The 27,856-nt window shown below is 48.3% G+C and overlaps 1 protein-coding gene across 3 annotated transcripts in view; it reads left to right on the top strand.

Annotated features, from left to right (window-relative positions):
• Nucleotides 1-27,856, top strand: part of KIF6 (kinesin family member 6) — a 413,362-nt gene that overhangs the window by 364,173 nt on the left and 21,333 nt on the right. For all 3 annotated transcript variants that reach the window (XM_036024067.1, XM_036024068.1, XM_036024066.1), the window contains one exon: nt 8,088-8,138. In XM_036024067.1, coding sequence (XP_035879960.1) covers nt 8,088-8,138 — 51 coding nt within the window. The remainder of the gene's footprint in view (nt 1-8,087; nt 8,139-27,856) is intronic.

The following is a 27,856-nucleotide window of genomic DNA, read 5'->3' as shown; positions in this document are numbered from 1 at the left end:
CCATTCCTGTTACCTCCCCAGTCATGTGACCATATATCTGTGTGCACGTCTGCACACACACACGTGCAAATACACATGTAAGGCTCTGGCCATTGTTCGTTTGACCAAAAACAGGATGGCTTACACCTTTTCCCCATTGTCTCTTTTGTTTCCTTTTTCACTTTTCCTGCTCTGTTGGATTGTTAAAATTTTGTCGTTCTCTCCCTACAACCATCCCCCATCTTTTTTCTTGATCCTCTATCTATTTGGCCTTTATAAGATATATTTTTTTTCTTAAGTTAAAAATAACTGTCATAATGTCTGTAGTCATTCCAAATGCATCCTCCCTCTACCCACATCCCGAGCGGTAGCCCATGTTAACTCCTGTTGGATGCCCCCTTACTTTATCTCCATCTGGTGTTATTGCATAAAGGGTCAGTTCTCACACGCACACAGAGCTTTTATGGTCAGTACTTACATATTTTTATTTAAATATTTTGTTTTCATGCTCATCATTGTTTCTTTTACCCTACTATTTGTGTTTATTTTTCTTCTTACTGATCACAACAATAACTTTTTACACTAACACAGCTTATTATGCCAGGCACTCTTCTAAGCACTTGACATGTGACCTAATGCAATCCTCACAGCAGATACTATTATTATCCCTGCTATTAACTTGCCAAACCATCAGCAGAATCAGGGACTCAGCTGATATGCAAACCAGGGATCCTGGCTCCAGAGTCCATGCACTTATACTTCACATCTGGTTGCCTCTCAGTTGAGTTCTCTTTGGGGCAGGGGGTTCTGTGGGTGGCATGTGCTCTTAGACCCCTCGTCACAGGAATGTCTATATTGTGCCCTCACCTATGAATGGCAATCTGACTGTCTGTAAAACTCAAGTGAACATTATTTCCCTCGTCAACTCCTGGCACCTATTGTCACTGAGGTGGGGGCCACCGCACCTTAGACAATGGTTTAAGTGGTTCCAGGGCAGGTCGCCTGGAAGCTGGTGACAGTAGCTCTGCTTCCCTGCGGCTGTGCAGCTTCACTGTGACACGTCCAGGGGCAGGTTTACTGATATATACCCTGCCCAGTGCTCAGAGAACGTGCTTAACCAGGAGGCTCATGTCTTTCTTCAATTCTGGAAAATCCCAGCTGCTACCTCTTCAAATATTGCTTCTTCCTCATTGCCCATTCTTTTCTTCTAGAACTCATATTAGACAGATGATGGAGGTTCCCAATCTCTTGTCTATGACTTTTAACTGCCTTTTCCCATTTTTATCTTTTCTGCTTTCTGTACTATGTTTGGATGGGTTTTTCTATATTATCTTCTAATTTGCTGATTTCTCTTTAAAGTATGTCAAGTCTGTGGTTTATTCTTTTATTTCTTTTATTGCTTTTTGTTTCAATCACTCTAATTTTTACTTCAACATTTCTTTCCTATTCCCTTATTATTTTATTTATACCCATTTGTTGCATGATTTCTTATTTCTTTAAAAAAAACTTACATCCCTATTAATCTCTGGGTATTCGCAGCACACCTATTTTAACATCTGTGTCGGAAGTGTAGGCTGGCACAGTCGTTACACAGGGCCGCACCTCCTACCAAGTGCACAGCATGGCTGAGACGGCAGAGGAACTTTCCTCACAGACGGATTGGACTGCACGTTCCAGGACGGCCATCTCAGCACGATTCGTACCCGTGGGAGTAGGAGGCAATCCAGTCGTTCAAGCCTCAGGGAAAGGAAATAAAATTTGGGGGTACACACTGTGGGGTGCATCTAGCACTTAGAAACTGAGATACACATACAGCAAAGCGAGTAGATGTCAAAAACAGTACTGATAAGAAGCAGAAAGAGAGCTGTCACATATTACCTTCATACCTTAAAAACTTTAAGGCAAACTGTAAGAATACATACAATGAACGTATATGTATGTGGAACCCCACTGGAGGAAAGGGAGAGTGGGGGTGGGGTGGGGCCTGTGCGCGGGGATGAAAACGCACGCGCACGTACGTGCAGACGGTGCAGACAGATGAGGACGGCGGCCACGGACTGGAGAGCAAGACTAATTCACCCTCTGTGCTGCCGCATCAATAAATGTCTTGATCCGCCTGTCCGGGAAATTACTTTCATCTGTAATGAATTCATGTTCCAACTATTGATTTTCCTATCTTTCTTCAGCATTAGATTTCTTCATATATTTTGGCATTTTGGTGGGCAGGCCTATTTTAATAAAACACATTTTATTTCTTTCTCTTTCTCTCTGTCCCTTTGTGCTCATCCCTCTCTGCCTGCCAGACCCTCCAGGCCCCCAGGCCAGAAGCCGCGGTAATAACAACAGTTTGGAGTGACGCGGCAGTATTGGGCTGTGGTTGACTTGGTTGTAGCGTCAGGAGACAGCTTGGCTTACGAACCGGAGAGAGGCTGACTTTGTACCTTTCTTCCTCCTTGGACTTGCTGGGGGGTGTGAACCACAAACCCAAGCAACATCTGGCAGCACTTTTATTCCTCAGTCCCCTCCTACTCACACGTGGAGTGATGGGAGTCTCACCCCAACCTGAAGCTTCAGACCCTGAGCCAGGCTCCCGCACCCTGTCTGGCACAGTGCACTTTGTGTCGCCCTCCAGCTCCGGGACCCAGAGCCCTGCTCGCTGAGGCTGAGGCTCCATGAGCCACTCTGCATTTCTGTCCCACTTCTGGTCTTCAGAACTGTCTTGTCATCTAATCCAGCAATGTTTTCTTGATATTCTCTCTCTTTTTTAAAATTTTATCCAGCACTGCTATGGTGGGAAGAGGTGGTTCCTGCCTCAATAGATATTCAATTATAGAAGCAAGTTTGGATAAAACCTGATGCAATATAATTAACAAGGAGGAAGGGAAAATGACTGACTTGAAGGCTTCAAAGCATTTACACACTCCTATTTGTTAGAAATTCATCTAAAGATTACACATTTAATTTATGCTAATCCCATTATTTTTACAAATAGCCTGACAAACAGCCTTTAGAGAATATAACCTTTTAGTAATTGCCATCTTCTGTTCATACAAAGAAACTGGCTTCTCACATCACAGCGGATATAAACACCCTAATTTGGGACCACTAACCACAACTTCCCTTTCAAAGAGGCCCTCAGACAGCAGGTGTATTCTGTGTATTCTCCCCTTCCCCAGTTCTGCTACTGATGTTCTCGTCCTATGTTGATTTTACTGGAATACTGCAGTAGGATAGCTGAACAGAACAGACTTTTTCTCTTTTTTGTTTTGTTTTTCAGTTTTGTTTTGTTTTGGTTTTTCTAACCCTCACCCTAAGAGAAAAACAGATTTGACCAGAGGTTTTAGTGATCACCTAGGACCCAGCCTCTAGTACAAATAGCACTCGGTCCCGCCCCCCCCCCACCCCCCAGTCCTAGTCCTTCAGTCCAGCCCTCCCTTCTAACTCCTGCCCCAAACCAGTGTATACCTGGCCTTCTCCACCCTATTGCCCAATAGTCTTCTTTGGCTTGGAATGACTTTCCCAACCCCGCCTTAACACCTCTGCTCTTTTGAGGATCTACTCAAGTCTCACATTTAGTTATTATGGCTTTCTTAATGCCACTAACCCACCTTTCCCTCCTCTAAACTTATCTCTACCATTGACATGACATTTAGCCGCCTGGCCTGCAGGACCTGTCATCTTATGTGTATAGTATTCTTCCGATGTCTGAAAGGGCCTTGGTACCTAAAACTCGTGAGGCATATGGTCTGTGCTGGAATGTTATCTCTTAATTCTCCCAAGAATATTGAGGTACAATAAGGCAGATATTATCACAGTTATATTACTGTTCTCAGTTTTCAAATGATAACATTTGGGCTTAGAGATGTTAAGTAACCTACCCAAATAGGAAGTAGCAGAATTGGGATTTGAGCTGAACTTTTTCTATCAACAAATTTGTAATTACTTTCTACTATAACCAAAATGGCAAAGAGGTTTGATTCACCTCAAGTCCAATTCCAAGTGATTGGTTGTAAATGCCCACAAGTGCTGTGTTGAAAAGACAAACAGGCTCAGCAGGAGAGGGAGCCATCCACGATGAAGGAGCAAGGTCAGCCACGGGTCCAGCTTTAAAAGGAAGAGCACACAACCACCTGTTTACTGTCCCCTGTATCATGCAAACTTTCTTGAGCTAGGATAGAATCTACTACCAGTCTGTATATTCCACAGCACTTCGAACTTAGTGCTTAACACAGCGGATGAGCGTAAATATTACTACTTATAGCTACGTCGACACGCTCAGGAAGGCGCCACAGCAGAGAAGCTGCTCCGGCGGCCTGCAACAGCCCGGCGTGGGCGTTGTAAGTGAATAGCTTTGCTCCGCACCAGCTGAGCAGCTTTGCTTGGTGAATGATTCCAAACTAACATGCATGCAGAATAAAGCGTGAAGCTGAGGAAAATTGTTTGATCCAGAGGAGTGAATATTGATGTAAAAAATAAGTGCTGCTTCTGCTTGGTGATATTACTTCTCATGTGCGCTACTTGGTACAGAGTAGCACACATACCGTGCAGTGCACTCACCTGCACATGGCTACTCCTAAGTCCTGTGTCTCCTCTGGAGCTTCCCCCACATCACATGTGATAATATCAGCTTTACTACATCTCAAGACTCTGGGGAGGATCAAGGGGTAACGAACTAGCATAGATGATACACCACCCCACTACCTGCTGCTGCCACCCCCACCCTGTCAATTAATGAATCAGAAAGGGAGAGATGTTTCTGGCATGTGCTGTCATAATTTACTGCAGACAAAATTACTATTACTCTTCTCTTACAAGCCAGCTCTCCTCCCCACCCCGGCTTCTCTCCCAGACCACCTCCTGCCTCTGGCCTGGAGTTCTGTGTCCATTGCATCTCTTTACCATACCTTGGGGTGGGGATGTGTCCAGGAACAAGGCCAAAACCAGCAAAATGTATCTCCATGCTGATGACAGCACGCTGCATGCTGAGCGACTTCTGCTGTCCCCTCAACTCCTTCCTTTGCCAGAGCCTGTGGAGCTGGAAGATCCAGCAGATTGCAGGGACTTATCTTCACATGAAGAATGGCTCTGTTGGAAAATGCAGTTAGGTATCAGCCATAAGGCTATTTTTAGAAGCTTGTTTAGGAAGATCTCAGAAACAAAAATTGCCCTGTGGTGAGAGATGTTAGCCAATTTGCCAAAAGAGAGCATCATTAAACACATTTTAAACTTACCTTTAACTATATGGGACGTTATAAAGACAGACCTTTTGTCTCCTAGAACTAGCTCATTGTTCTGAGAGTAGGTGGTATATCTGAGGATTTTGTAGAACTTTCAGTCCTGGTAGCAAAATCCCATCTGTATTTTCATTCCCAGGCTGGAGGCCATGAGAACCCTTAACCCTGTCATTCCAAAAGAGCTTCCCCAGGGTTTGGCAGAGGGAGCCTGGTCATTCCAACAGAGGCGGGCAGGTCACGACCTGCAAGGCTGAGCACCTACTGGGGGCGATGTGTGAGCTGGGGAGACCTGTGTCAGGGAGGCTGTGGTCTAGAAGGCAGGTTGTCAAGGCGGCTCCACAGCAGCAGGTCAGTGTCAGTGTCATGGGGAAGGAGGAACCCAGGCACACAGGAGGCTCCCGCTGTAAGGCACCTGGGCCAGATCCCCAGGAAATGGGCCAGGTCCCTTGTGGCATTGGCTCTCCAGACTGTGGGCATGAGAAAGGCCTCAGTGGCCTACTCTAAATAAAGGGACATATCTAAGTGGTGTGTTGCCTTTGTCACATCACTGTATCTTTTTATTTGAAGAACATGTGTGCTGTGCTTTTTTAAAATTCAAGTCAGTGATATTTAATGCAGACAGAAGTCTCAGCCCAGCAGCACCCCTACCCCCAGCCTCTTCACTCTGCAGATGAAGACAATAATGGCCATGTTGCTCAGAGCAGGGAGCAGATCCCACCTGGGGCTGGGGCCAGCCTGTGCTTCAGGTCATGTTCCTGTTGGCTCCAGACCCTCCCAGCACTCATCCTTGGGCCAGGTGACCACATCCCCAAGTCCCTCTCAACACATCCCCTGAGTCCCACCCTCCCTCCTTGGAATTAGGATGCAGTCTCTGCTCCCACCCAGTCCTTGGCTTCCTCTCTGTGCACAGTCCTCTCCAGTGGGGGACACAGGAAGACAAGGCACAGTGACACACCTGGAAACAGCCGCCTCCGAGGGGGAGCTGAAGGAACTGATGATGTTAACCCAGAAAGGACAGGTCTAAGTGGAGAATTCGTAGCATCCTGAGGCATATGAAGGGCTCTCACTGCCAATGAGAGGGTCCTTCTTTTGTTCTCTTCCAGAGAACAGACCAGACCCAAATTGGAAAGTGACAAGGAAGCAGGTGCCGACATATCAGTAATTGCTTATATGCAATTTAATCGGTGGGGCAGGCAGGACACATGAAATGACCATTTCATTCTGTAGAAGAGATTCCTAAATTGGGTGGGAAGCTAAACTGACTGACCTCTGCCACCGCCACCATCCCCCAATCATGACATTCCAGAAGTGCCCTAGAACTTTGAGTGAGCAACAGGGTCTCCCGTGACTGCCTTATTGTCTACTCATTTCAGCTGTAGACAACTTTTGAAATCTCAGTTCAGCTGTAGCCCCTGAGGTGTAGAACGCACTTTGTGTGGAGAAAGAAATACAGGATCTGGCAGAAGTGATGCCATTGAGCGTGGTCGGTAGGGTGCTTGAATGTCTTACACAAGATGGACAGCAATGTGAACATTTCACCTAGAATGTCATATGGTGTGTTTGTGATATTGTTGTTACAGAATTACATGCTTATGATTTTGTAATGAAAGATTTTTATGTAATAAAAAGGGGTGTTATTTGCGCCAGACCCTGTATATTAGACAAGAGAGCAGTGAAGTTCCCAGGCTTTCTTGGAATCCCCAGGGGCCTGATCACATCTCCCAAATGTAATGTGGACAGAACTGACACTTTAGCAAGCATGCTGAGCCCTTGGAGATAAACAACCCCCAGGGCTGCTGTTTCACCCATTCTCAAGCATGAAATCCTAGAGTTTCAGAGATGGAGGAAACTTGGGGGCCATTTTGTCCCAACTCTTCCCCAGGGCAGGAATTCTCACTCTAACAACCCAACACATGGTCACCCAGCTTTTCCCTGAGCACCTTCAGGACAGGGCTCACTGCTTTGCCAGGAAATTGATCAATTTTGAGACAACGTAATCCATGTTGAGACAGTCCTCATTATGAGCTGTTTCTTCCTCATACTGAGCCCCAAGTCTGCCTTCATTCATTTGGCCTTTGCCCTCAGCAGTAGGACAAAAATAAATGTTTCCTCAGTCATATGACAATGTTTAGATTTTCTAAGACAGCCATTATCTTCATACCCCCTCTCCCTCCACATGTTTTCTTCCCCACCTAAATGTCTCAGGTTACCTCAGATATTTCTCATATGGCATAGTTTCAGACTCCTCACCATTCCAGTTACCATCTTCTAAATATTTTTTATATTACTAATATTCCTTATAAAAAGTAGCTTCTAAAACAAATACCAACTGTGGTCTGATCACTGCAGAGTGCAATGGAGTTATCACCTCCTTTGATATACACACTATACCTTTATTAATACAACCTAAAATAATATGTGTTTCATACCAAATGGTCAAACGTTGTGTTTATCTTAAGATTGTGACAAATCAAAACCATCTTTCTTATCTGACACAGTTTCATATAGCTTAAAATAATGAGTGAATTTAAAAGTGGCACTATGCATTATAAAGCATCAAACCCTCCATCCATATTTAAGAGATCAGAGCCCTAACAAAAATTATCAGTAACAGACTAAGATAACTGTCTGATAGACTCCAAATGATAGACTCCAAAGGTGAAATGTATTGGCAATGATGTGCCAAGGCCCCAGCCTTTGCAGCCTCTTCTTTCCACAAAATTCAGAGCATAGAAGGGCTCTTCTTGGAGACTGTGCCTGCTTGTCTCTCATACTTCCCCTATATTTTCTTTTAGCTTGCCACATGTTTCTGAAGCCAGCTCTTCTTCCAGACCACTGCAAACTCACTAGTGTTTTCCTTTGTGTCTTTGACAGGTCACCTGAAGGAAGAAATCACCCAGCGGCATCTGCAGCAAGTAGCTCTAGGTGGGTACAAAGTGGGTCCTATAGGAGGAAGGTGAAGGTAATACAAGCTAGCCTGTCCTGAAAACCCACATTCAGCTAAAACATAACCCATCCAAAGCTTGGGAAAGGTGAAGAAAGGAAGGTCTGCTGTGAGGTGCAGCCATCTGCGGATGCCCCTCCCCTCTGGGACCAGTTTCCCCCACCTGTGTGCTTGCTCACGGCTGTCACACCTGGCACCCACCCTCCCAGCTGCTGCCTCATCCTCTTGACCTTGTCCACCCCACACCCCAGACTAAATTCACCCCCTATGACCCAGCCCCTCAGGGTCCCACTCTGAGCTTTCTATAGCCACTACTAACTAATCTAGAGCCCCTCCTAACAGTAACAACTGGTGGGGAAAACAGCTTCCGTTTGCTGAGCCACCTCTGTGCGCACTTTATGTGCCCTGTCTTCTTTCATCCTCACCACTGTTCTGAAAGGTAAGTACATTTTCCATGTGAGAACGATTCACTGGCTTGCAGGTCACATGGCTACTAAGTGTGAAACTAGGATTCGAACCCAGTTCTCTGAGTCTATGCCACTGGTCACACAGTCTGTGGTTACACAGCACTGGTGGACACACTTCAGTACACTAATAATGCAAACGCTAAACAAACATGGTGATATTATAAAAGGCTCTTGGCATCTTTTAACACATTGTATGTGGGAAACGTATTTATATGTTTTACATTGACTGGTAGTAGAGCACGTGATAAAAACTACCCACAAACAATATGTTAAGCAGGGACATCTGCAGAAAATGCCCGCTTTTGATTTGTAACCCCAGGAAGAGAGCTGAGAGGAGCAAACAGCTCCCAGGGAGGCTGATGGAGCAGGTATCTAAGGCAGGACCAGCTTGCTTCTCTCCAGTGAGCCTGGGACCAAGGATGCAAACAGCTTTGACTAAATAAGCAATTTGTGTATTCAAACAAAGAGCTCCTCTAGAGATGGCCTGGTCCTTGAGTGACCTGTATTTGGAGAAGCCAGCACTCAGGACTTCTAGGGGAGAAATGCAGGACAGCCTCAATGTCATGAGGATGACCCACTTGACCCTAGTACCTGGATAATAAGGAAGGTTTGTTGTTTAGTTTCAGTAATAATACAAATCCTATCAATACCTACTGATTGTATCAGAAATAAAGAAGCAAAGCCCAAGGCTGCTGACCTGAGCTTGAGCTTCCCCCTGTTGGCCTCAGGACTGAGGGCTCAGGTCAGCGTGCCAGGCCTGCCCTCCCATGGCCAGAGACTGGAGCTCAGAGCCAAGATTCTGCCAAGTGCCTTCCTCAACAAGGAGCTAGGGATTCACTGGGACCCTAACTTGTAGGGCTAGACTTAGGAAGAGCACAATGACCTCTGCTGGGGAGCTGTGTCAAGGTGACCTTTGGGTCTACTGGGTAGGTTGCTGAATGGGAAGTCATCCCTAAGAGCTGCCACTGGGCCCTTCATTTAAAGGCTGCCATCTGGTGTCTTCTCCAATCTTTATGACCCTGGCTGAGTAGAAACAATGAGGTGGAAGGTACCACTCATATAACTCCAGGGGTAATTTTTATCCAGGGCCTAGGGAGCCTTTTCTGTGGCCTTCAGGGCAAGAGGTGCTCCATCCTCCCTGCCCCGCCCCAGCGTCTGGCCCTCCTGGGTGCCCGGGAAACTGCCGTCTGTCTTCAACCATCCCCCTCTCGGTAATTCCTCCACTCATTCCTGGGAGCCTTCTTCCAAATTGCAGCAGGTGTCAGGGCCAGAGGACCCAGCTCTGCCCGAAGTAACCAGCCCACTTCAGACAGAGAGCACTTGGGCTGGAAGTCTACTTAAGTGCATGTGAAATACCTATTTATTTTTAAAGCATACTATTCCAATTTAGAGAAGATTTGTTAATGTTGCCCAGCTGCCATTTTGGGAACGAACACCATGTTGCTGACCAAACTGCTTAGGAGCTATGTGATGGAGACTTGGAGCTGCCAGTGTTCACGGTCCCAGGTGACCACAACTCAGAGAAGAGTTCTTCTCAATGAGAGAAATCTCTCAGCGCAGCGGACTGTTCACGAGCCGTCCCGGCCTGCGCCTCACCCTTCAGCCCCACTCTGGGCGGGGCTAGACCCCACCCGACGTTCTGGGGCAGGGCGGGGCTTCTCCTGCCCTCCCGCTGGTTGGCTCTGTGCGTGTCCTGTGTTCCCTTCTCCTCTCTGTTGTTGCGTCTTCTCCTCCTCTCTTCTCCCTCATTCTCCATTTTAAGTATTCCCGTTGGTATTGTTTCTTCTTTGCCACCATGTTCCTAAGTTCCCATGAAAGCGTAGATGACCCTTGGCTGTCTGGGGTGGGAGGTAACCAGCAAGTCTGAGCAGATGTTTTCTCACCTATTTTGCACAAGAATAGAGCTCTGTGTGGGTGAGGAGACAAACACCCGAGGAAACGCGGGTACGGCAGTCTCGCGTCTCACAGGAGCACAGCTCAGGGAACCGAGAGGCGCCGTGTTGGTGGGGTGCACACTGGTGCGGGGGGGCGGGCCCAGCAATGCTCCAGAGGTGCTCCGTCGTGCAGGAAGAGCAACCGTTACCATTTCAGGAGTTTGGGAGCCGTGGTTAAACCCAGTGTTGTTAAAATTATTTGCAGTTAAATAAAGTACATTAAAAACAAAGGTGACAGATACTCAAGGTTCATCACTTCCTAATTAATTTACTGCATTTTACTATTATCTCTGCTCTGGAGATCCTTGACACGAGCTGCGTCTGTGTCACGGAAACACGATCCGACGTGGCTCCTGTGCACATCTTGTTGACCTGCTTGCAGGACATCACGCGGGCAGCTGGGAGTCACGGGGTGGGAATGTGTACACCAGGGAACTGGCAAATGTTGTAAATCGAGGCCCTTTTCCCTAAGGAGCCCCTTGTTAAGCATTTAGCATCATGCCACTGGCACACAGAAAGCTCCTTTGAGAGGTCAGTTTGTGCACACGTGTCTGTGCTCTGAAAATGACTCCTACTCCCTTCCTGGCTGGAAATCCATGTGACAGCTCTCCTGCACGGACCGACTACCCATGAACCCTGGTCCTTTCCAAAGCTAGTGGGCAGAAGTGGCGCAGGTGAAGCACTGGGTCCCGGAAGCCCCCTGGATGTAGCAGCTGGAGTTGGAGGGCATTCTTTAAGAGACACATAAATGACCAGCTCTAAGAATATAATTAACCACCAAAAGTCACTAGTGGACTTAGAGCAGGGCCTGCTCCCACATGGTATTTCAGAAAACAATAAAATAATGTTTTTTGTTGTTGTTGTTTATCCTAACCCAAGGACAGGCTTATTGATTTTAAAGAGAGAGGGAAAGAAAGAGATAGCAAAAGAGGGAGAGAAACATTGATGTGAGAGAGACACATTGATTGGTTGCCTCATATGCACCCCTACCCAGGGACCAAACCTGCAATCTAGGTGCGTGCCCTGACCAGGAATCGAACCTGCAAACTTTCAGTTTATGGGACAACACTCCAACCAACTGAGCCAGGCTGACCCGGGCAACAATGTTATTTTTAAATTAAGCATCATTTGGGAGTGATACTACTTGAGCTAGATTCAGCTAGCTGAGTTGAATTCAGTGTGTTTTTCCCACTTTGTTGCCCTGGTTACCCTCAGCGGTATAGTATTGTCAATAACGCAATCAGCAAAAGTTTTCTGAGTACTCTACCACACGCAAGGCATGATTCTAAGCTCTTCATTTATATATTTTCTTTTGTAACATTCCTAAAATCCCCATGAGTAGATATTACTATTATCCTCAGTTTACATTAAAGCCCAAAGGGGTTACGTGAATCTGCCTCGAGTTGTTCAGTTAAGAATGCAAATACAGGCGGCTTGGCTCCAGACCCCGAACTCCAACCCACAGCCCCACCCTCAGCCCTGCGTCAGGTGGGCAAAGCAGGGTCCACAAAGGCACAGAGATTTGATGCCTGCCCTCCAAGGGTTTCCACTCTAGCCAGCGTGAGGTGTTGCGTGCATAAAAAGACACCTCTAATTTCAGGCTTAGATGCATACATATTGTGCCATGTAGTGTCCTCTTCCCACTGCTGTCCCAAAACCAGTTCAGCCTTGACCTTCTCCATGACTCCTCCCCTGGGCCCTTGTCCCTAAGTCTGCCTTGTTCTCCAGCCCCACGCACCTCTGTTAGAGCACCAGCCAGCTATTCTCCATGCTGAAATGTGAGCTTCTAGAAGGCTGGGTGCAGTGGAATGAATTTTGTACCCCTAGCAGCCAGCCCAGGCAATAAATAGGCCCAATCAGTGCTTCTCCAGATGACTTCCAGACTCACACATCTTGCAAAGGTATAATGAAACATTCGAACATAAAATAAAATAAGTCCATTAAAAGAAGTAGTACTAAGTGCTTTTGGACCCCATAACTGAGCAGATTATAACACACAGGTGATAAATTTGACTCCTTATCTAGCCACTAAGCGGAAAGTGAAGCACCTGAGTTACAGTTTTCTTTTCTGGCAACAGGAAGCATGCTAACCAATTTATCTGCAAAAAAATGGAATTTCTTCCTGGAACCAAACCCAAACCGGAATTTATCATGTGGATCTTTGTATAAAGGACACTGAGTGGCATCGTGAACGATGTCTTCAACTGCAGTTTTACAAAATAAACCAAAATGTTGTGCAACCAGATGAGTCTTATACCGACCCTCTATAAAAGTGAGAGGCCTGACATTAAATCACAACTCATTGAAGTGTTTATGTGAGCGGCCGAGATAATACGCTCCAGGTATCCTGCTTTCTGAAGGCTGCCGAGAACAGGAATAAAACCGGGGGGAGCCAGCCCCACGAGCGTGGGCTGCATTCCTCAAGAGTCTCTTCTGAGCAATATTTGATCAGGGGCTGGCAGAATTCTACCAACTGCCTGTGATTCAAATTCAAAAGACATATGGCACTACCAAGCAGCATGTGACACGTGTCAGGTGAGAGGAACTGGCCCTCAGAGCCTCAGGAACTCACCAGAGGGGATGGCCCAGCATGTCACTGGGACCACGGCCTGGGCTGAGCCCTACAGAATGGGCAGGATTCGTGACCTAAGTGGAGAGTGTGGGGAGGAGGGGCTGTTGTGTGTAGTGTGTATGTTTGTGTGGTGTGCATAAGTGATACGTGGGTGTTGTATGTTTGGCATGTGTGACATGCATGTTTGTGGTGTGTCAGGTGTGAGGGGGCTGTGTCTGTGGCATGCCAATGGTGTATGAGTGGTATGATGTGTGTGTAGTGTATGTAGTGTGTGTGGCATGTGCATGGTATGTTTTTGTGTGTGCAGGGGTAGAGGGAGGAGTACCCCGTTAGGGAGTGAATTTGAAGCAGTTGAGAAAAAGGCTAAAAGGGTGACTTGGGCCAGTCCATTGAGAACCATGGATCTGAGCCTTTACCTTATAGGCAGTGGAGCCAGTGAGCATTTGTGAGCAAGGAAGTCTTGGTCAAAAAGGCCTTTTAGAAAAAGAAAGCCCCAGGCAGTCACCTAGCTCCCCAGCATTCGCTAGCTGACTGACTAATCTGTCCCACCCACACTGCCCCCACCCCAGCCTTCACCCCTCCCCTGCCCCTGGCTGTCCCTCTGGGTACATACACTCCCAGCCCAAGCCAGAAAGGGCCTCAAGGACGCCTGGCTGTCTCTGAATAAAGCACCAATCACACGCCACCTTACCTGGCCTTGCCCCTGAGGGTAGCTGACCAGCCAATTATTTTGTTCCGTGGTAGATGGAAGTAGGGGATCTCTGCCCTTGAGAAGCTCACTCCACATTGGATGACACCACACCTTTCTCCACATTTATTCCTTGACCCAAATTCTGCAAACACATAACTGATTGGAACGTTCCATTGCCTCTACTTTTAGGCATGTTACTCATATGCTACTATAGAAGATAGCAATAATAATAATGATTAACAAATGACAAGAAAATTCCACAAGCATGGCAATGGCAGTTTCCAAGTGAGATATAAGATGCCCCCACAAACACTAGCCTCCTGAATAGCCCTCCTCTCCCCTCCCCAACCTCCCATCACCCCAGGAGCAAAGCAGCCCCCAAGAACAGTCCACTGTGGCTGCAGTGCCACCAGTGTTGTGCTCCTCCTGACCCTGGAAACAGGGCAGTGACAGCTGCAGTCCCCAGCAGGGGCCTTAAGGATGGTGGGGAGGCACCAAACTGAGGGCTCCGTATTTTACTTTATTGCTCCAGCATCCTCCAAGCAGCTCTTTTCTCCCAAACGGAATTCCTGCAGTGACCTCTTGTGGCATCCCTGCCGGTCTCCAAGAAGACACCTCTTCTGTCACCATTTCCTCCCATTTGGTGTAAAATTGCTTAAGACTGAGTCTTGAAATGCTCTTTGTAATTCTACATGTGCAGACAACAAATTTGAGAGAAAGCAAAAGGCCAGACACTCATCCATTGATTCACCAGGTTCACTGAGCACCTGGCACGACCCAGACAGTGTGTGAAACCAGGGACTCCCGGGTGTGCAGAGGAACCGCTGAGTGAGGCAGAACTGGAGGGGACCTCTGGCGTCGTCTACTGTGTGGTTTTCAAAATGGGCTCTGTGGGACCCAGAGGTGAGGGTGAGGGAAGTCACTCTAGGTGGCAGGACCTCGGCATTTCCACCCACCCTGATTCAACCAAAGCAAGTTCTATTCCTCTTTTTGCCACTAAGCTTCTGTTTGAAGAGAGTGTTCTGCAGCTTTTAACACGTCTTCCTCCCTTCTGACCTCGGGGCTTGGTTTAAGACATTTCCATAGGCAGATAGTCCAGGCTTCCCTTCCCAGGGCTGTCTTTCCTCTGGGCTCATGCAGAACTCCACACATACCTCTGATGGAGCTTAGCACACTGTGTGGTAACTGCAGGTCTCTTATGTGTCTCCCCCGCTGCATGGAGTAACTTCCCCAACACCGAGCACAATGATTAACATGCAGTAGGTCCTCTGTAAATGTTTTTTGAATAAATCAGTGACATCTCAGGGATCCAATTTTTTCCTAAAAAATGCACCAGGCACCAGCTAAGGGGCTCTGTGCCCAGGCTGCAGCATCTGTGAAACGGGAGACTGGGCCAAACGGTGCCCTGTGCCCACCACGGGCTGAGACTTGGCCGGCTTGTGCTGACGGCGTTGAGTGAACAAACGAATCTAACAGCCCCCAGCCCTCAAGGGCTGCAACTTCACTTCTTTGTGAATGCAGATTTCCTTAAGACATGGCAGGAAACACACGCAGTCTTAGTGAGGAGACATGGAGGGCTTGGATAGGTTAGCAATGCCTGCATCTTCTCAGAAGTAAGTGGTCAAAATGCCGACCCCCCTCAGCAAGGCAAATTGTAAAGGAAGCAGCTGCCCCCAAGGCCAAGAGGGCATTTCAGTTGGTTGCAGAATGACTCAGGTAGCTCAGTATGGCCAGTGATAAAAGCTCACCACCTGAATCTATTCTAATCCATGGTTCCTTGTGAAAATAGGACCAGCTTCAGCGACACAAGTCCTTGACCAAGTTTCTAGGCTCAAGATGGAAGCTAGGAGTGAGAAGGAGTCCCCACACCATTCCCTGGCCCATCTCCCAATCTCTGAGGCTCCAGACCCTTTGGATAGTTCCAGACTCCCTCTCCAGCCAACCTGGAGAACAGAAGGAGGCTGTGGGCCTCAGTGCTGGTGCCAGTCTTGAACAGCAACTGTGGTTTAGTAAAAAGAGCCCTCACCGTGGACTCAGGAGATCCCTGCTTGAATTGTTCCTCTACCATTTGCTAGCCCTGTGACCTTGGTCCATCAGTCTTCCTGGATTTCTGTTTCCTTGTCCACACCAGAATATCTGCTCCAATGGGCTGGTCTGAGTGTCAAGCATAGTGTCCATGTGATGGGGCTGAGGACTGAGTAGAAGGCTCAGTGGAATGTCATGGTATCGCACTCTTGATGCCAGGAACTAAAGAAACCAAATGTCACAGCCCCAGGGTACAGAGCCTACCATGGCTCTGGGCCACCAGCAACAATTGACATAACTGGTAGAGGTCACCCCAGTCCCATAGTCCCCTCATCTGTCTGCCCATATTTGCTCACAGGCACTATTAATCACACTTCTGTGCCCAAAGGTAGTCAAGCTCCAGAAAGAGCTGTCTACTGCTTTGAGCACTTGACTGCTGAAGATCCTGCTAGCAGTTGCCAAAGCCTTTCCTTTCATCTTCCAAATGTGCAGAAAGCATGTCCGCTACTTTGACTGAATTAGGCATTTGACCAATGTCTTAATCAGTTAGGGCTGCCTATAACAAATTGCCATAGCCTAGGTGGTTGATAAGCAGAAATTCATTTCCCACAGTTCCAGAGGCTGGAAGCCTGAGATCAAGGTGCCACCATAGCCAGGTTCTGCTGAGAGCCCTCTTCTGGGTTGCAGACTGCTGGCTTCTCATGGTGTCTTTACATGGCAGAAAGGAGTGAGGTAGCTCTCTGGCCTCTTCTTGTACGGGCACCAATCCCACCCTCTAGACCTAGTTACTTCCTGAAGGCCCCACCTCCAAATACCGTCACACTGGGGATTAAATTTCAACATATGGATTTGGGGGTGGGGCACACACTCAGCCCATAACAAACATAGAAGACAAAATTCTAGTAGAATTTAGTCTAGTAGTAGAGATCACCAGTTGTGCTCAGCAAATCTCAGCCCAGGACAGGTCCCCGTGTTCCCTAGGACTGATCCTGTCGTGCATGTAATGAGCTGGGTAAGACCTTTTCATTTCTTCAAAGAAGCTGATGAGCTTGGGTGATCCTCCAATAAGAAACCAGGGTCATATGTGCTCAGACACAAACAATAGGTGCCATCTTCCAAACAACCAACAAAAAGGTTTATTTCAATATACTAGTGTCTCTTCAGGAGACCACAGGGGGATATGTGAAGGAGCCAGGGGCCCATGGGAGATAGATACGACTAGTCCTTCCTGGCAGAGCTGCGAGCAGGTGACACCCAGAGAGCACAGCAGAGAAGTTTCCATTCAGAAAAAAAAAGAAAGAAAAGGGAAAAGGGAAGCAGAGCAAAGTGGACTGTACAACTCAGATCTATGAACAACCATATAGGGGTGAAGATGGGCAAACCCCACAGGCCTGAAAGCTCATGCCAGGAACATACACCAAGGAGGGGCCACACACGTGCCTGAGACACTCACTGCAGTCTTGTTCTCAGCACACCAAACAGTCAAACAAACACAAACGGGAGACAAGCCAAAGATCCCCCAGCAGGAAGGTAGATAGATGAGCTATAGTTATAATATAGTCATACAATGGAACACTGTAGAGAATTTAAAATTAACAAACTGGATCTACGTGTAGCAATGTGAATAAATCTCAAAAAAAAAACCACAATGGTGATTGAAAGAAAGAAAATTGTTGAATAGATACGTAATAATACCATTTATGTAAATCCCTAAATGTTCAATACTATTGGGTTGGTCAAAAAGTCCATTTAGTTTTTCTGTAAAATAAAAGACACGTTTTTTATTTTCATCAATAACAGTATTGAATTGGATATTTTGAGTATGTTGGTCATCTCCTTCATGGTATAACTGATCGTTCTCAACTAATGTCTCGATTTGATCCCTATCCACTCCAACTGGTCTACCCAACAATGCAGCATCATCCAGAAAGAAGCACAAAACTTCGCAAACCACTTTTGACACATCCGATCAGTCACAGCACCCTCTCCACACACTGCACAAATCTGGTTTTGCATTTCAGTTGCATTTTGCCTTTCTTGAAATAATAAGCATAATATGCCAAAAATGTTGCATATTTCCTTCCATATTCAATATTAAAATGGCTACACAAAAATTCACCAGTTTTTGATGCTTTTTTAAATGCACGCTGATATGACAGCTGTCACAATACAATCTAACAAAATTGTTTTGAGTGAAGTTGAAGACAACTAAACTCTACTAGAGCCATCTTATTGGGGATGGGGAATGAACTTTTTGGCCAGCCCAGTATTTATTGGGAAGAAAGGAGTGGGGGCTTTGTACATTTTGTTGTGAAAGATAACATAAATACAGGAAGATACACAAAATATATATGTGCAGGTACTCAGTCCAACAAATACTTACAAAGAGAACACCTAGGCCACCCCCTCAAGACAAGAACTAGCTAAGTCGTGTTTGAGGGAATCAAACATATGGGATGAGAATATGGGGGTGGGTTGTCTCAGGAGCTGGGGAGGGCACTAAGGAGCTTTCTGCCAACTCCGCAATGTTCAAGGTCAAAAGCAAAAACTGAAGCAACTGTAGCTAACTGTTTTCATTTTTCAAAATACAGAGGTGGTACATGCATGTTATTTATATAATTCTCTGAACTTTTTTGTCTTTGAAATGGTCAATAATTATTTCCAGAACTCTAAAAAGGATTCAATTCCAACAGCTCAGAAATCAAATAAAATTACTGTGTCAGTGGAATCGTTGTGATAATAGAAGCAGTAAAAAGCAAACCCCAATTTGATTCTGATTAATATTTACTTTTGAACTTGTGTGAGTGGAGGTCCACACAGGAAGTAGGTGGCAGTACTCAAAGTAAGTGTTAGGAAGACAGTTGGATAAAGGCCCGTGGACAAAGGTGTGAGCAGTGCAGGGACATTGGAAGGGAGACCACGGCAGCCCGCACGTAGTAACAGCAGCAAGGCAGGAAGCATTGCTGCCCCTAGGCCTCCAGGGAGCCAGAGAAGTGAGCAGGTGCCAGGACTGGAACATAGAAAGACTCTAACCATCTGACAGGAGCTGTGATCTTCAGTCAAGCAACGCATCCAGCTCATGGTACCTGTAGAGATGTCCGGAGAAAGAACTACCTCAGCCTCTTTCTCCTCCCAGCCTCCAGTCACTTGCCCATGTTCCCCATTGGCTGAGCCCAGCCACAGGCAAAGGGTAAGGAAGTGCAGTGTTCTACCAGCCAGCCTCCTGGGGCAAGTAGCAGAAGAGTGGAAGAGGGTGGAGGGTGGATCTGGAGAAGCAAATGGAATGGGTCCAATGCACAGCTCCCAGGCCCCTGTGGTCCGCTGCCACGCTTTTTTCTACTAAGGTCTCACTGCCCCTCTAGGTGGCCTTGTTAAAAAGGATCTGATTCTTAAGTTATGTGCTAGAGAGTCTAAGTGAGTGGTAGCCAGCTCATACTGGCTCATGAGAACTGTGTGTATCTCTTCCCAGGTCCAAATTCAGGAACATCGTGTTGGTAGCTCAGAATGGGTCAGGATGCCCTGACTGATGTGGCTCAGTTGGTTGGGTGGCATCCCACAAAGTGAAAGGTCACTGGCTTGATCCCCAGTCAGGGCACAGGCCTGGGTTGCAGGTTTGGTCCCTGGCTGAGGCACACACAAGAAGCAACCAATCTATGTTTCTCTCTCACATCAGTGCTTCCTCTCCATCTCTTTCTCCTTCCCTTCCCCTCTCTCTAAAAATTAATAAAATCTTTAAAAAATAAATTAATTAATTAAAATAAAACTGGCCATGATGGGAGTATACACACCACAAAATTGGCCACCACTACACATCAGGGTATTCATTTGTGTGTTTTCAGAGAGCTGGTTGTTGCACAGTTCCCAGCTCACTAAGGAGACCATACCCTCTCTTCCTGGCCTGTAGCCTCCAGCCCACGCCGGGGCCACAGGAGCACAGCAGCAGCTCTCTGCTCTGCTCTTAGCATGCCTCTGTCCATACTCTGCCCTCTAGGGTTCCTGAATGGGAATCAGACATCAGTCCGCTGAGCACACGTGCATGTACACAAACACACACACACTCCCAAGGACTCTCTCTCTCTCTCTCTCTCTCTCTCTCTCTCTATTTGACTATGAGAATCAATTTATTAAAGCTGTTGACAGTAAGACAAGGAAGGGCTCAGCATAGAAGAAGCAACAGAAGAGCCCTGGCTGGGCTGCCTTGGCTCCCTGGAAATCACAGCAAAGGGGGCTTTGGGGCCAGGGCTTAGGAGATTAACCTGGGCCAGCTGCCCGCTGCCCATTGCCTTTCCCCACTCGTGCCTGTGGGAAAAGAAGGGGGAGAAGAAGAAGGGAATGGTAAGGACTGCTCCCTGGAGAGTGCAAGCCCTGGGTCCTTTGTCTTAAGGCCTTTATCACTCTTGGGGGAGGTCTCGGGGGAGGGTTTCAGCAGAACATTCATCAGTTCTCCAGGTGTGCCCTTTCAGGCGTGCTCTTTCAGTGTCATGGTCTCCACTGATTGGTCAGTGAGGGCAGGGGGTCTTTGGTCATTACAGTTGGTTCTGGCATCACCGTCTGGTTTTACTGCGTTTCTGGGCCTGGAGCTGAAACACAACGGAGGCCTAGATGTTGTCTCCAGGGAGGAAAGGCCAGGGGAGGAGAGGTTACCCTGGAGTGAGGTCCTTGTTTTTCCCAGTTTTGCCCCCTGCCATCTGCCCCTGGCTGTAAACTGCTCAGGCCACTGCGTTCAGCCGTCTCAGTTTCCCTATTCCACTTGCCCGGGAACTTCCTTAGCTTCTCACTGTCCTGTCTGAAAACTCTTACCAAGCTTTCCAAGTGGTCTCCTTCAAGCCAGCCCAGAGCCCTGTGACTACTTTTGAGAGAGGGAGAAGATACACACATCGCCCCAGTGAAGAGGATAAGGCAGGCTTAAGGCAAGTGCTAGCTCTCGCTAATGAAATCCTCATCAAAAATTTTTTCAGTCCTTTCCAACGTTGTTGTGGGTATTTTGGTTATCCAACTCCCTCTTGCCATCTTACTTTGAAAATGTACCAATTCTACTGTGAGGTCTGTCTCAGAACTTTTGACTGTGTATAATACATTTTTGCCAAATGAACATATTAACTTATAAGTTGCCTAGTAGATACATTTTCCAAAAGTGGAAGGAGGCCGTTTTGTGAAGAGTCCTCAACTCAGCCCCCGATAGTCTTGAAATTTCCCTTATAAGCCAGTCAAGACAATCACCCAACCCCACTGACCACCATCCTCAGAAGCGTTTCTCGGAGGAATGGCCCGGCTCACCCTTCCAGGCGAGAAAGAAACTGTCTTCCCCAGAAGGTCCTGTGTGCCCTGAGAACACTCCCGACTGTCTGGGTCCTGTGTGACAAAGATGTGACTGGGTTTTAGGGATGCCACAGTTCCTGCTAATGAACCTTGGGAAAAGCCACTGGGGCCAGGGCATGTGGTCACATGGGCCAGTGCGGCTGAAGTGAGAGAGGGTAGAATTGCCAAGAGACTTGAACTCTGAGGTCAGATGTGAACACGCTTCCGACGGAGGCGTGAGGAAGTCACGGTGGCTGGAGAGCAGGCAGGGGCAGCCTCAGGACAGGCCTGCCCCTGGAGGGCTGACGTGTGCGGGAGAAGCACTACGAGCTTCGGTAAGAGTGTCGCCAAGCCAGGCTCTGAGTGGATGCCACCAGAGAAATGCTGACCAGAAGCCAAAAGGTAGGTCTTGGGCTAAAGCAGAAAGGACTGTGAAGAGATAGGAGAGTGAGAACAGAGGTGGCCATGAAAGGGAACCTGTGTGAACTAAAGCAAGTAACAAGACTAGAAATGGCTTTCCTGGGAATGCCGTACGCCCCAGGTCTCCTTTATTGCCTGCAAGTTCACTGACCCTGGTGCCCGCTGACCCTCTGTGGCCCACATCCTCCCCAGGGAACGCGACGGGGAAGGGGAGGCAGGGATAGCCGAAGGAGGGAGGCCGCCATCCCAGGGGCATGATCTCGGGCAGCGAGGCCCAGAGTAACAGCAGGGGAGGTAACAGGTGACTCAGGCGGGAAAGATGGCAGACAGCCTTCTTTTAGGGGGTGTCTGGGTCTGTCTTTGCTCTGAGCTGGCATGCCCAACAATTGTGATTGCTCTGAAGCTGGGCCGTGTCCCCTCTAGAGAGTGCCCTGCTCTCCCCGAGGGGACGGCTGAGGCAGTGAGTATGGGGCCTGTGGCCGTGGCTGTGAGTGTGTGGTTATCAGTCACAGCCACGTGCCTGCGGGGTGCTGTTCATCACACCCTTCAGTCTGAGCAGGCCACGGGCAGCGCTGCTGTTTTGGAGAATCAACACTAAGACGGATGGACGGTGGCACTGAGCCCCTGTTAGCATGTGATCACTTCAGCTGACAATAAATTTGAGCCATTAAACAGGAAATGGCCTGATTGGGAAGCCAGCCTCTTTGCCTCTGAGCTGCCGACCATCATGGTCATTGAGCCACTGACACCATTAATCTCCACTAGAATGGACACTTTGACTTCTCAAACAAGGTGAGGCTGAGTGATCTACAGTTCTGTGAGACAGCTTAGCCCCAAGGAGGCCCAGAGAGGGTGTTCAGCAAATGAATCATGTGCTGGAGAGCTGCGGCGACCAGCTGGAGGGCTGCCCTGGCTCTGATGTCTGCCTGCCACAGAAGAGCCACATAACTCATGGCCTCCTCCCACACAGCAGTGGCCGGAGGACCGCCATGTTGGAAACATGGCGCCCTTTGCTCTGTGGAAACCCACATTCAGCTCGGGTGCTGTCAGTGTTGCCATTCTGGTTGAATGTCAGTGTTGCCTTCCTTCAGACTCCTTGCACACCGTCAAAGAGGTGGATGCGGCAGGCTGGCTCTGGGCATTCCGGGGTCTGAACTTGGAGAGGGGCGGGCTCCAACAGGCGAGCTGCAAATGCCAGGTGGAGTGAGGGTGCAGGCCATGGTTTTGGTAGTAAAGGGCAGCCTTCTCAGGCCAGCACTCGGGAAGAAACTGAAGCTTTCTCTCAGCCCAAGCCCCAGATCTGAAAGGCATCCAAGGAAAAGAGCATCACCTTCATATACCAAGGACAAGTCAAGACCAACTTCAATGATCTGCCCTGTGGCTTCCTTCATTATTGGATTCACTTACGGAGGAAAAAGCACAGGCTTTGAAGTCAGATAAAGCCCGCTCCTGACTTCAGCTCTGCCCAGCAGTGAAGCGATCCTGGGCTGATTACTTCTCCTGTCAGAACTCATCTGTGGCAGGGGCTGTGGTAATTATATAAGATAAGACACATGAAGTCCCTGATGCATGGAGCAGCCGCACGGTGGATATCGCTATTCAGATTCCACCCACCACCCACAAGGGCCAGCGCAGGCAGACCCAGCCCCACAGAGTGCGCGTTCCCTGCTGCAAACTCTGAGGCCCTTTTTCTCCACAGTGGCTCCCAAAGATCCGGCAGGTGGGCCGGGCACAAAGGGACACGCTAGCTAGTACCCCACCCCACCCAACCTCTGGCAGCTCTGCATTCCTGCTGTGTCCTGCGTGAAGCACTTGCTTTGAAGCAGGGCTCGGAGCCTTCAGCGGTGTCTCTTAACAAGGGTGAGCATCAGAATTCCCCAGGGAAATAATGTAACACGAGATTAATTAACCATTGTGTTATTTCATACTTATTAATAACCTTCTTTGTTGCTTACACTTTATCAATTAGTTTTTCCTTTCAGAATCATGTAATCTGATCATTCGATCCCAATATAGTTCATCTTGATTTTTTAAATTATGGAGTCTTTCACACAGCAGTTTATTTTAGGTTTTTATTGACTAGGTGAGAGCACATGTTGTCATTGAAGGAGATTTCCACTGATGGCACTTAAATCAACCTTATCAATAATATCATTATGTTCCAGAATGTATTATTGATTATTTAATTTAAATTATGTGACAAAGACCAAACGCTAATTTGTTTGTCAATTCTTCCTTGCTTGTCTTGGGTTTTGCTTATTTAGTTGCTATAGCGTTTACCAGATAAATGCTTATGGCTATAAATATTTTGATTTTTTAAAAAAAGGATTCACGAGGGAATGTACAGGCAAATTCTAACTCAGTAGGTCTGGGATGGGGCTCAGCTGCCTGTGTTTTGCAAACTCTGTAACTGATTCTCATGTGCAGCCCCAGCTGACAGACCCTGACCAAAGGAAGGAGATTCTGCACAGTTCAGACATTCAATAACTGCACAGGAGAGTCTGAGGGTGTGCGGGGTGTGTGTGTGTGTGTGTGTGTGTGAAGAGGAGTTACAGTGATCTCTCTAGTGCCTCCAAAAGCACGCCAGGCGGGAGGGGCACACGGGAGGCTGGCCTTCCTGGCAAGGGCCCTGTCCCCCGCACTGCGAGCTCCTGAAGACCTGACACAGCAGAGGCAGGGCCAGCCTGGGACCACGTGTGCCCTGTTTGAAGTTTCAGTTACTATTTCACAGCTCTGGGCCTCCTCCGAGTGTGACATTCAGATCCACAGATGCTGGCATAATGCCCTTCCTCCTTGCTTTTGTGTTGCTTTGGCGCCGACTGCCTATACAGATTCACAATGTGACCTCAGAGGCCACTCAGGGCAGTGACCTCCTGCGCCCCCGTCCCAGCCAGAATCCCAGGCTTGAAAGGAGGGCTCTGTGTGCTCCTGTCAGGTGACTGGAGGCTCTGTCTCTGGCGGCAGTCCCAGCAGGCACAGAGACCCACAAAGCCCGGACACTCTTCAGTAACTCCCTCCTCCTCTGTTCTGCTCAGTGCTTTTATTCGCTTCCCTTTGAGTTCCCAGCCCCTATTTCTCTTCAGAAAGGCCAAGCAGCTGAAAGCATCAGATGCCGCCAGGGGCTGTCTCCTGGTGGGGTTACAGTGCCTTTCACTAAGCAAACAGCAACTTTGGCAAGAGCCCCTTTTGGTTGTCATGACAAGGCAGATCGCTTGTGTCTTGGGGGTATGCTCTGCCCTCACTCTAGCTGCCCGAGGTTCCATGGCCCAGCTTTCTCTCCTAGATCGTTTGACAGGTCTGCAGCATGCCGGCGCCACCTCACATTAACTATTCTTCAGTTTGAAGTAGCTTTGTCTTGCTCAGCAGAAAAACCTGCCTGGCTTAGCTACCAAAGGAATAGATCAAGCTATTCCTCTACTCAGAACCCTCCAGCCTCTGGTCTCTCTCACAGCCAAAGTCCTTCCCATGACTACAAGGTCCTGTGTGATCTGGGCTCAGTTTCCTCACTGGCCTCAGCTCCCACCGCTCTCCCTCGCCCTGTGTGTGTGAGGGGGGTGTGGGTGGGAGGTCAGGAAGAATGGAGAAGTAGGAAGAGGAGTCTTAGTGATCTCTCTCACACCCCAAAATCATGCCAGGTAGAAGGGGCCACACTCTGACACACTGGCCTTCCCACTGTTCTCCAGATGCACCAGCAGACACGCCTCAGGCCCTTTGCACTTGCTGCTCTACTCTCACCCCTGAATTCTGCACGCTGTTCTCTCTCTTCATTCAGGGCTCTGCTCAAATGTCCCCTCCTCAGAGAGGCCCCTGATTTCATGTCTAACATGGCTGCTCTCCAACCTGTACCCAGCTTTCTCTTTCCTCACAGAAGATTTCAACCCCTATATTCTATCATAGACTCAGTTTTCAGATAGTTTAATGTCTGCCCTCCACAGTAGGCTGCCCCTGGCACAGGAGTGGGCCCACGTCAACACTCACAAACATTTGTTACATAGGTGAACAGATGGCTAGTCCTGGACTCAAAGGCTGGCTCTGCTATTTGGTAGCTTTATGGCATTGAGCAAGCCACCTGGTCACCCCGAGCCTTGGCCTCCTTGTCTGGAAAACGGAGGTGATGATATCTGCTGGCTAGAGTGACAAGAATGAATCACAGCATGATGTTAGCCTCACCCACAGGAGCCGACATCATCTTTCATTCTTTTTCATCTGCCTTCAGAATGCTCTCCTTGCCTGAGGCTCCTGGGCACCCTCAGGTTTCCAGGACACCCACAACTCACTGTTGCTAGGGACACCTGCAAGAAGCTCCAGGAAAAGACAGCCAGCTGCAGGGTGGGGCAAGAGCCCCTCTCCTGCACAGGGCTCAGCGCTCCAGCTAGAGCAGCCAGCCCATCTCGGCCTCTGTCCTGCCCTCTGCTGTGCCCGAGGCCCCCTGAGACTGCCTGGGGGTGGGGGCGGGGGGACGTTGGATGAGACTCCCCCAGGCAGCCCCAGGAGCCCAGCCCCCAGTGTCCGGTCGTGCAGTGTGTGTCTGCAGGACGCCCAGCCAGTCACCACAGAGCAGGGACTTCACTGAATTTCTCAGAGGTTGTCTTGGTGTGGTGCTCAGAAGTATTAACAAAAGGAAGGAGATTCACAGCTTTTGTTTTTGAGAGGCTGGAAGATACATTTGCCCATCTCTGAAACTGTTCAAAGAGGAAATAGTCTGTCCATTTCAAGTCCTGCCATTACTGGTTCGATGCTAAGACAATGTCTTCAGTTTCTCACGCCTGACGTTCTTCAGAGGACCAGGGCCAGCGAGCACAGAGCGCACTGAGGGCGCCTGCCCGCGAACAAAGTCAGGGAGATACGAAGAGCAGAAGGGCCGTGCCTTGACCTCCCTGCCTTGGGGGGCTGTGCTTGGGGCACATGGCTACATGGACAGGCAGTCTGGCTCCTTGGGGCCAATAAAATGCACCCACACGGGTGACGGTGTGGTCTTCTGTGGGGAAGTTTAAGAAACATCTCCTGTGTTTCAACGATGGAGTCAGACGCTTGCTCAGTCACTTTACAATGACAGCTGTCACTTGACACAGGGATAGAAAGCAACAGGGACCTGGAAGATAGAGGACAGAATCCTAATCTGTGGGACACACTTAACAATGAATCAGGTAATGGCAGAAATGGCAGTCAGGGGGAAAATAAGCACCAGACAGAGTAAGGACCACTGCACAGGCTGAACCCCAGTAAATGGGCACGCTGCATTTGGGGTCAAAACAACAACCACACTGAAACGGGATGTGTTTCGACAACCACTCCTAAAAATATGAGCAGTGTTTCCACTGACCTCAAGCTTAAGAATGGCCAGTGACAAACTGGCACGGCCCAGACAATGACAAGGCTGCTGGGAACCAGTGCTGGGAAGGCTGCCCGGTGTCAACGTTCAGCTCTTTGGAACCAGCTCCGCCACTTACTAGCTGTGTGTCCTTGGGTTCGTCACAGCCCTGTCTGCGCCTCCAAGTCTAACTGGAGTGAGACAGTAACACCTCCCTGCTTGGCTGTGTGAGAACGAGCAGTAAGATGTATAGAGCACTTGGCAGAACCTGGCAGACGGAAGGCACTCGATAAATGGTCATTGTTAGTAATTCGCCTGCTGTGGAAATAAAGAGCATAAACTTTTAACGGCGAGGAGAGCCCCTCTCTGCCTTGTCCCTCTCAGACACATTGGAGTGTTGTGTCCAGGTTTAGACTCTGGACTTAAGATCAGTTAGAAAGTTAACTGTCACTGAGCCCTTCAATGAGGGCAGAGTCATCCTGAGAATATCGCTCCAGATACATGCAGTATTTTGTTGTTGTTGTTGTTGTTGTTAAGATATTTAAAGAACCATCGTATTAGAAGGAGGACACGCTATACTGTTCCAAAGATCCAAAGTAGAGGTGAAAAGAAGTTAGTATGGCAGGTCTCGGCTCACAGAGGAAACTGAGCTGCCCACAATGAAATGTGCTATCGTAGGAAGTGGTGAGCTCCCCACCACTGGAAGTAATCATTTAGGCAGAAACCAAATGGCCATACAGCAGAAATGTCATAGAAGGAATTTCTGAATCCAAGACCCTTGCAATCAAACAAACCCATGAGGCCTTGCACAAGTTAACCTCTCTGACCCTCAAAGCCCTTCTCTGTAAAGTGGGAACAACAGCGCCTCAGATGGGTACTAGAAGGATTAAGTCTGGTCATGTCCAGGGAAATCACCCAGCCCATAGTGGATTCTGCCCTGCATGGAGTTAAAAGCAGGGCCTCCTCTGAGGCTGAAAATGC

The sequence above is a fragment of the Phyllostomus discolor genome, chromosome 4 (assembly GCF_004126475.2).
Source record: "Phyllostomus discolor isolate MPI-MPIP mPhyDis1 chromosome 4, mPhyDis1.pri.v3, whole genome shotgun sequence".
In the NCBI taxonomy this organism is placed as follows: Eukaryota; Metazoa; Chordata; class Mammalia; order Chiroptera; family Phyllostomidae; genus Phyllostomus; species Phyllostomus discolor.
Note: the sequence above shows the minus strand (reverse complement) of the source record. Positions and strands in the feature narration are given on the sequence as shown.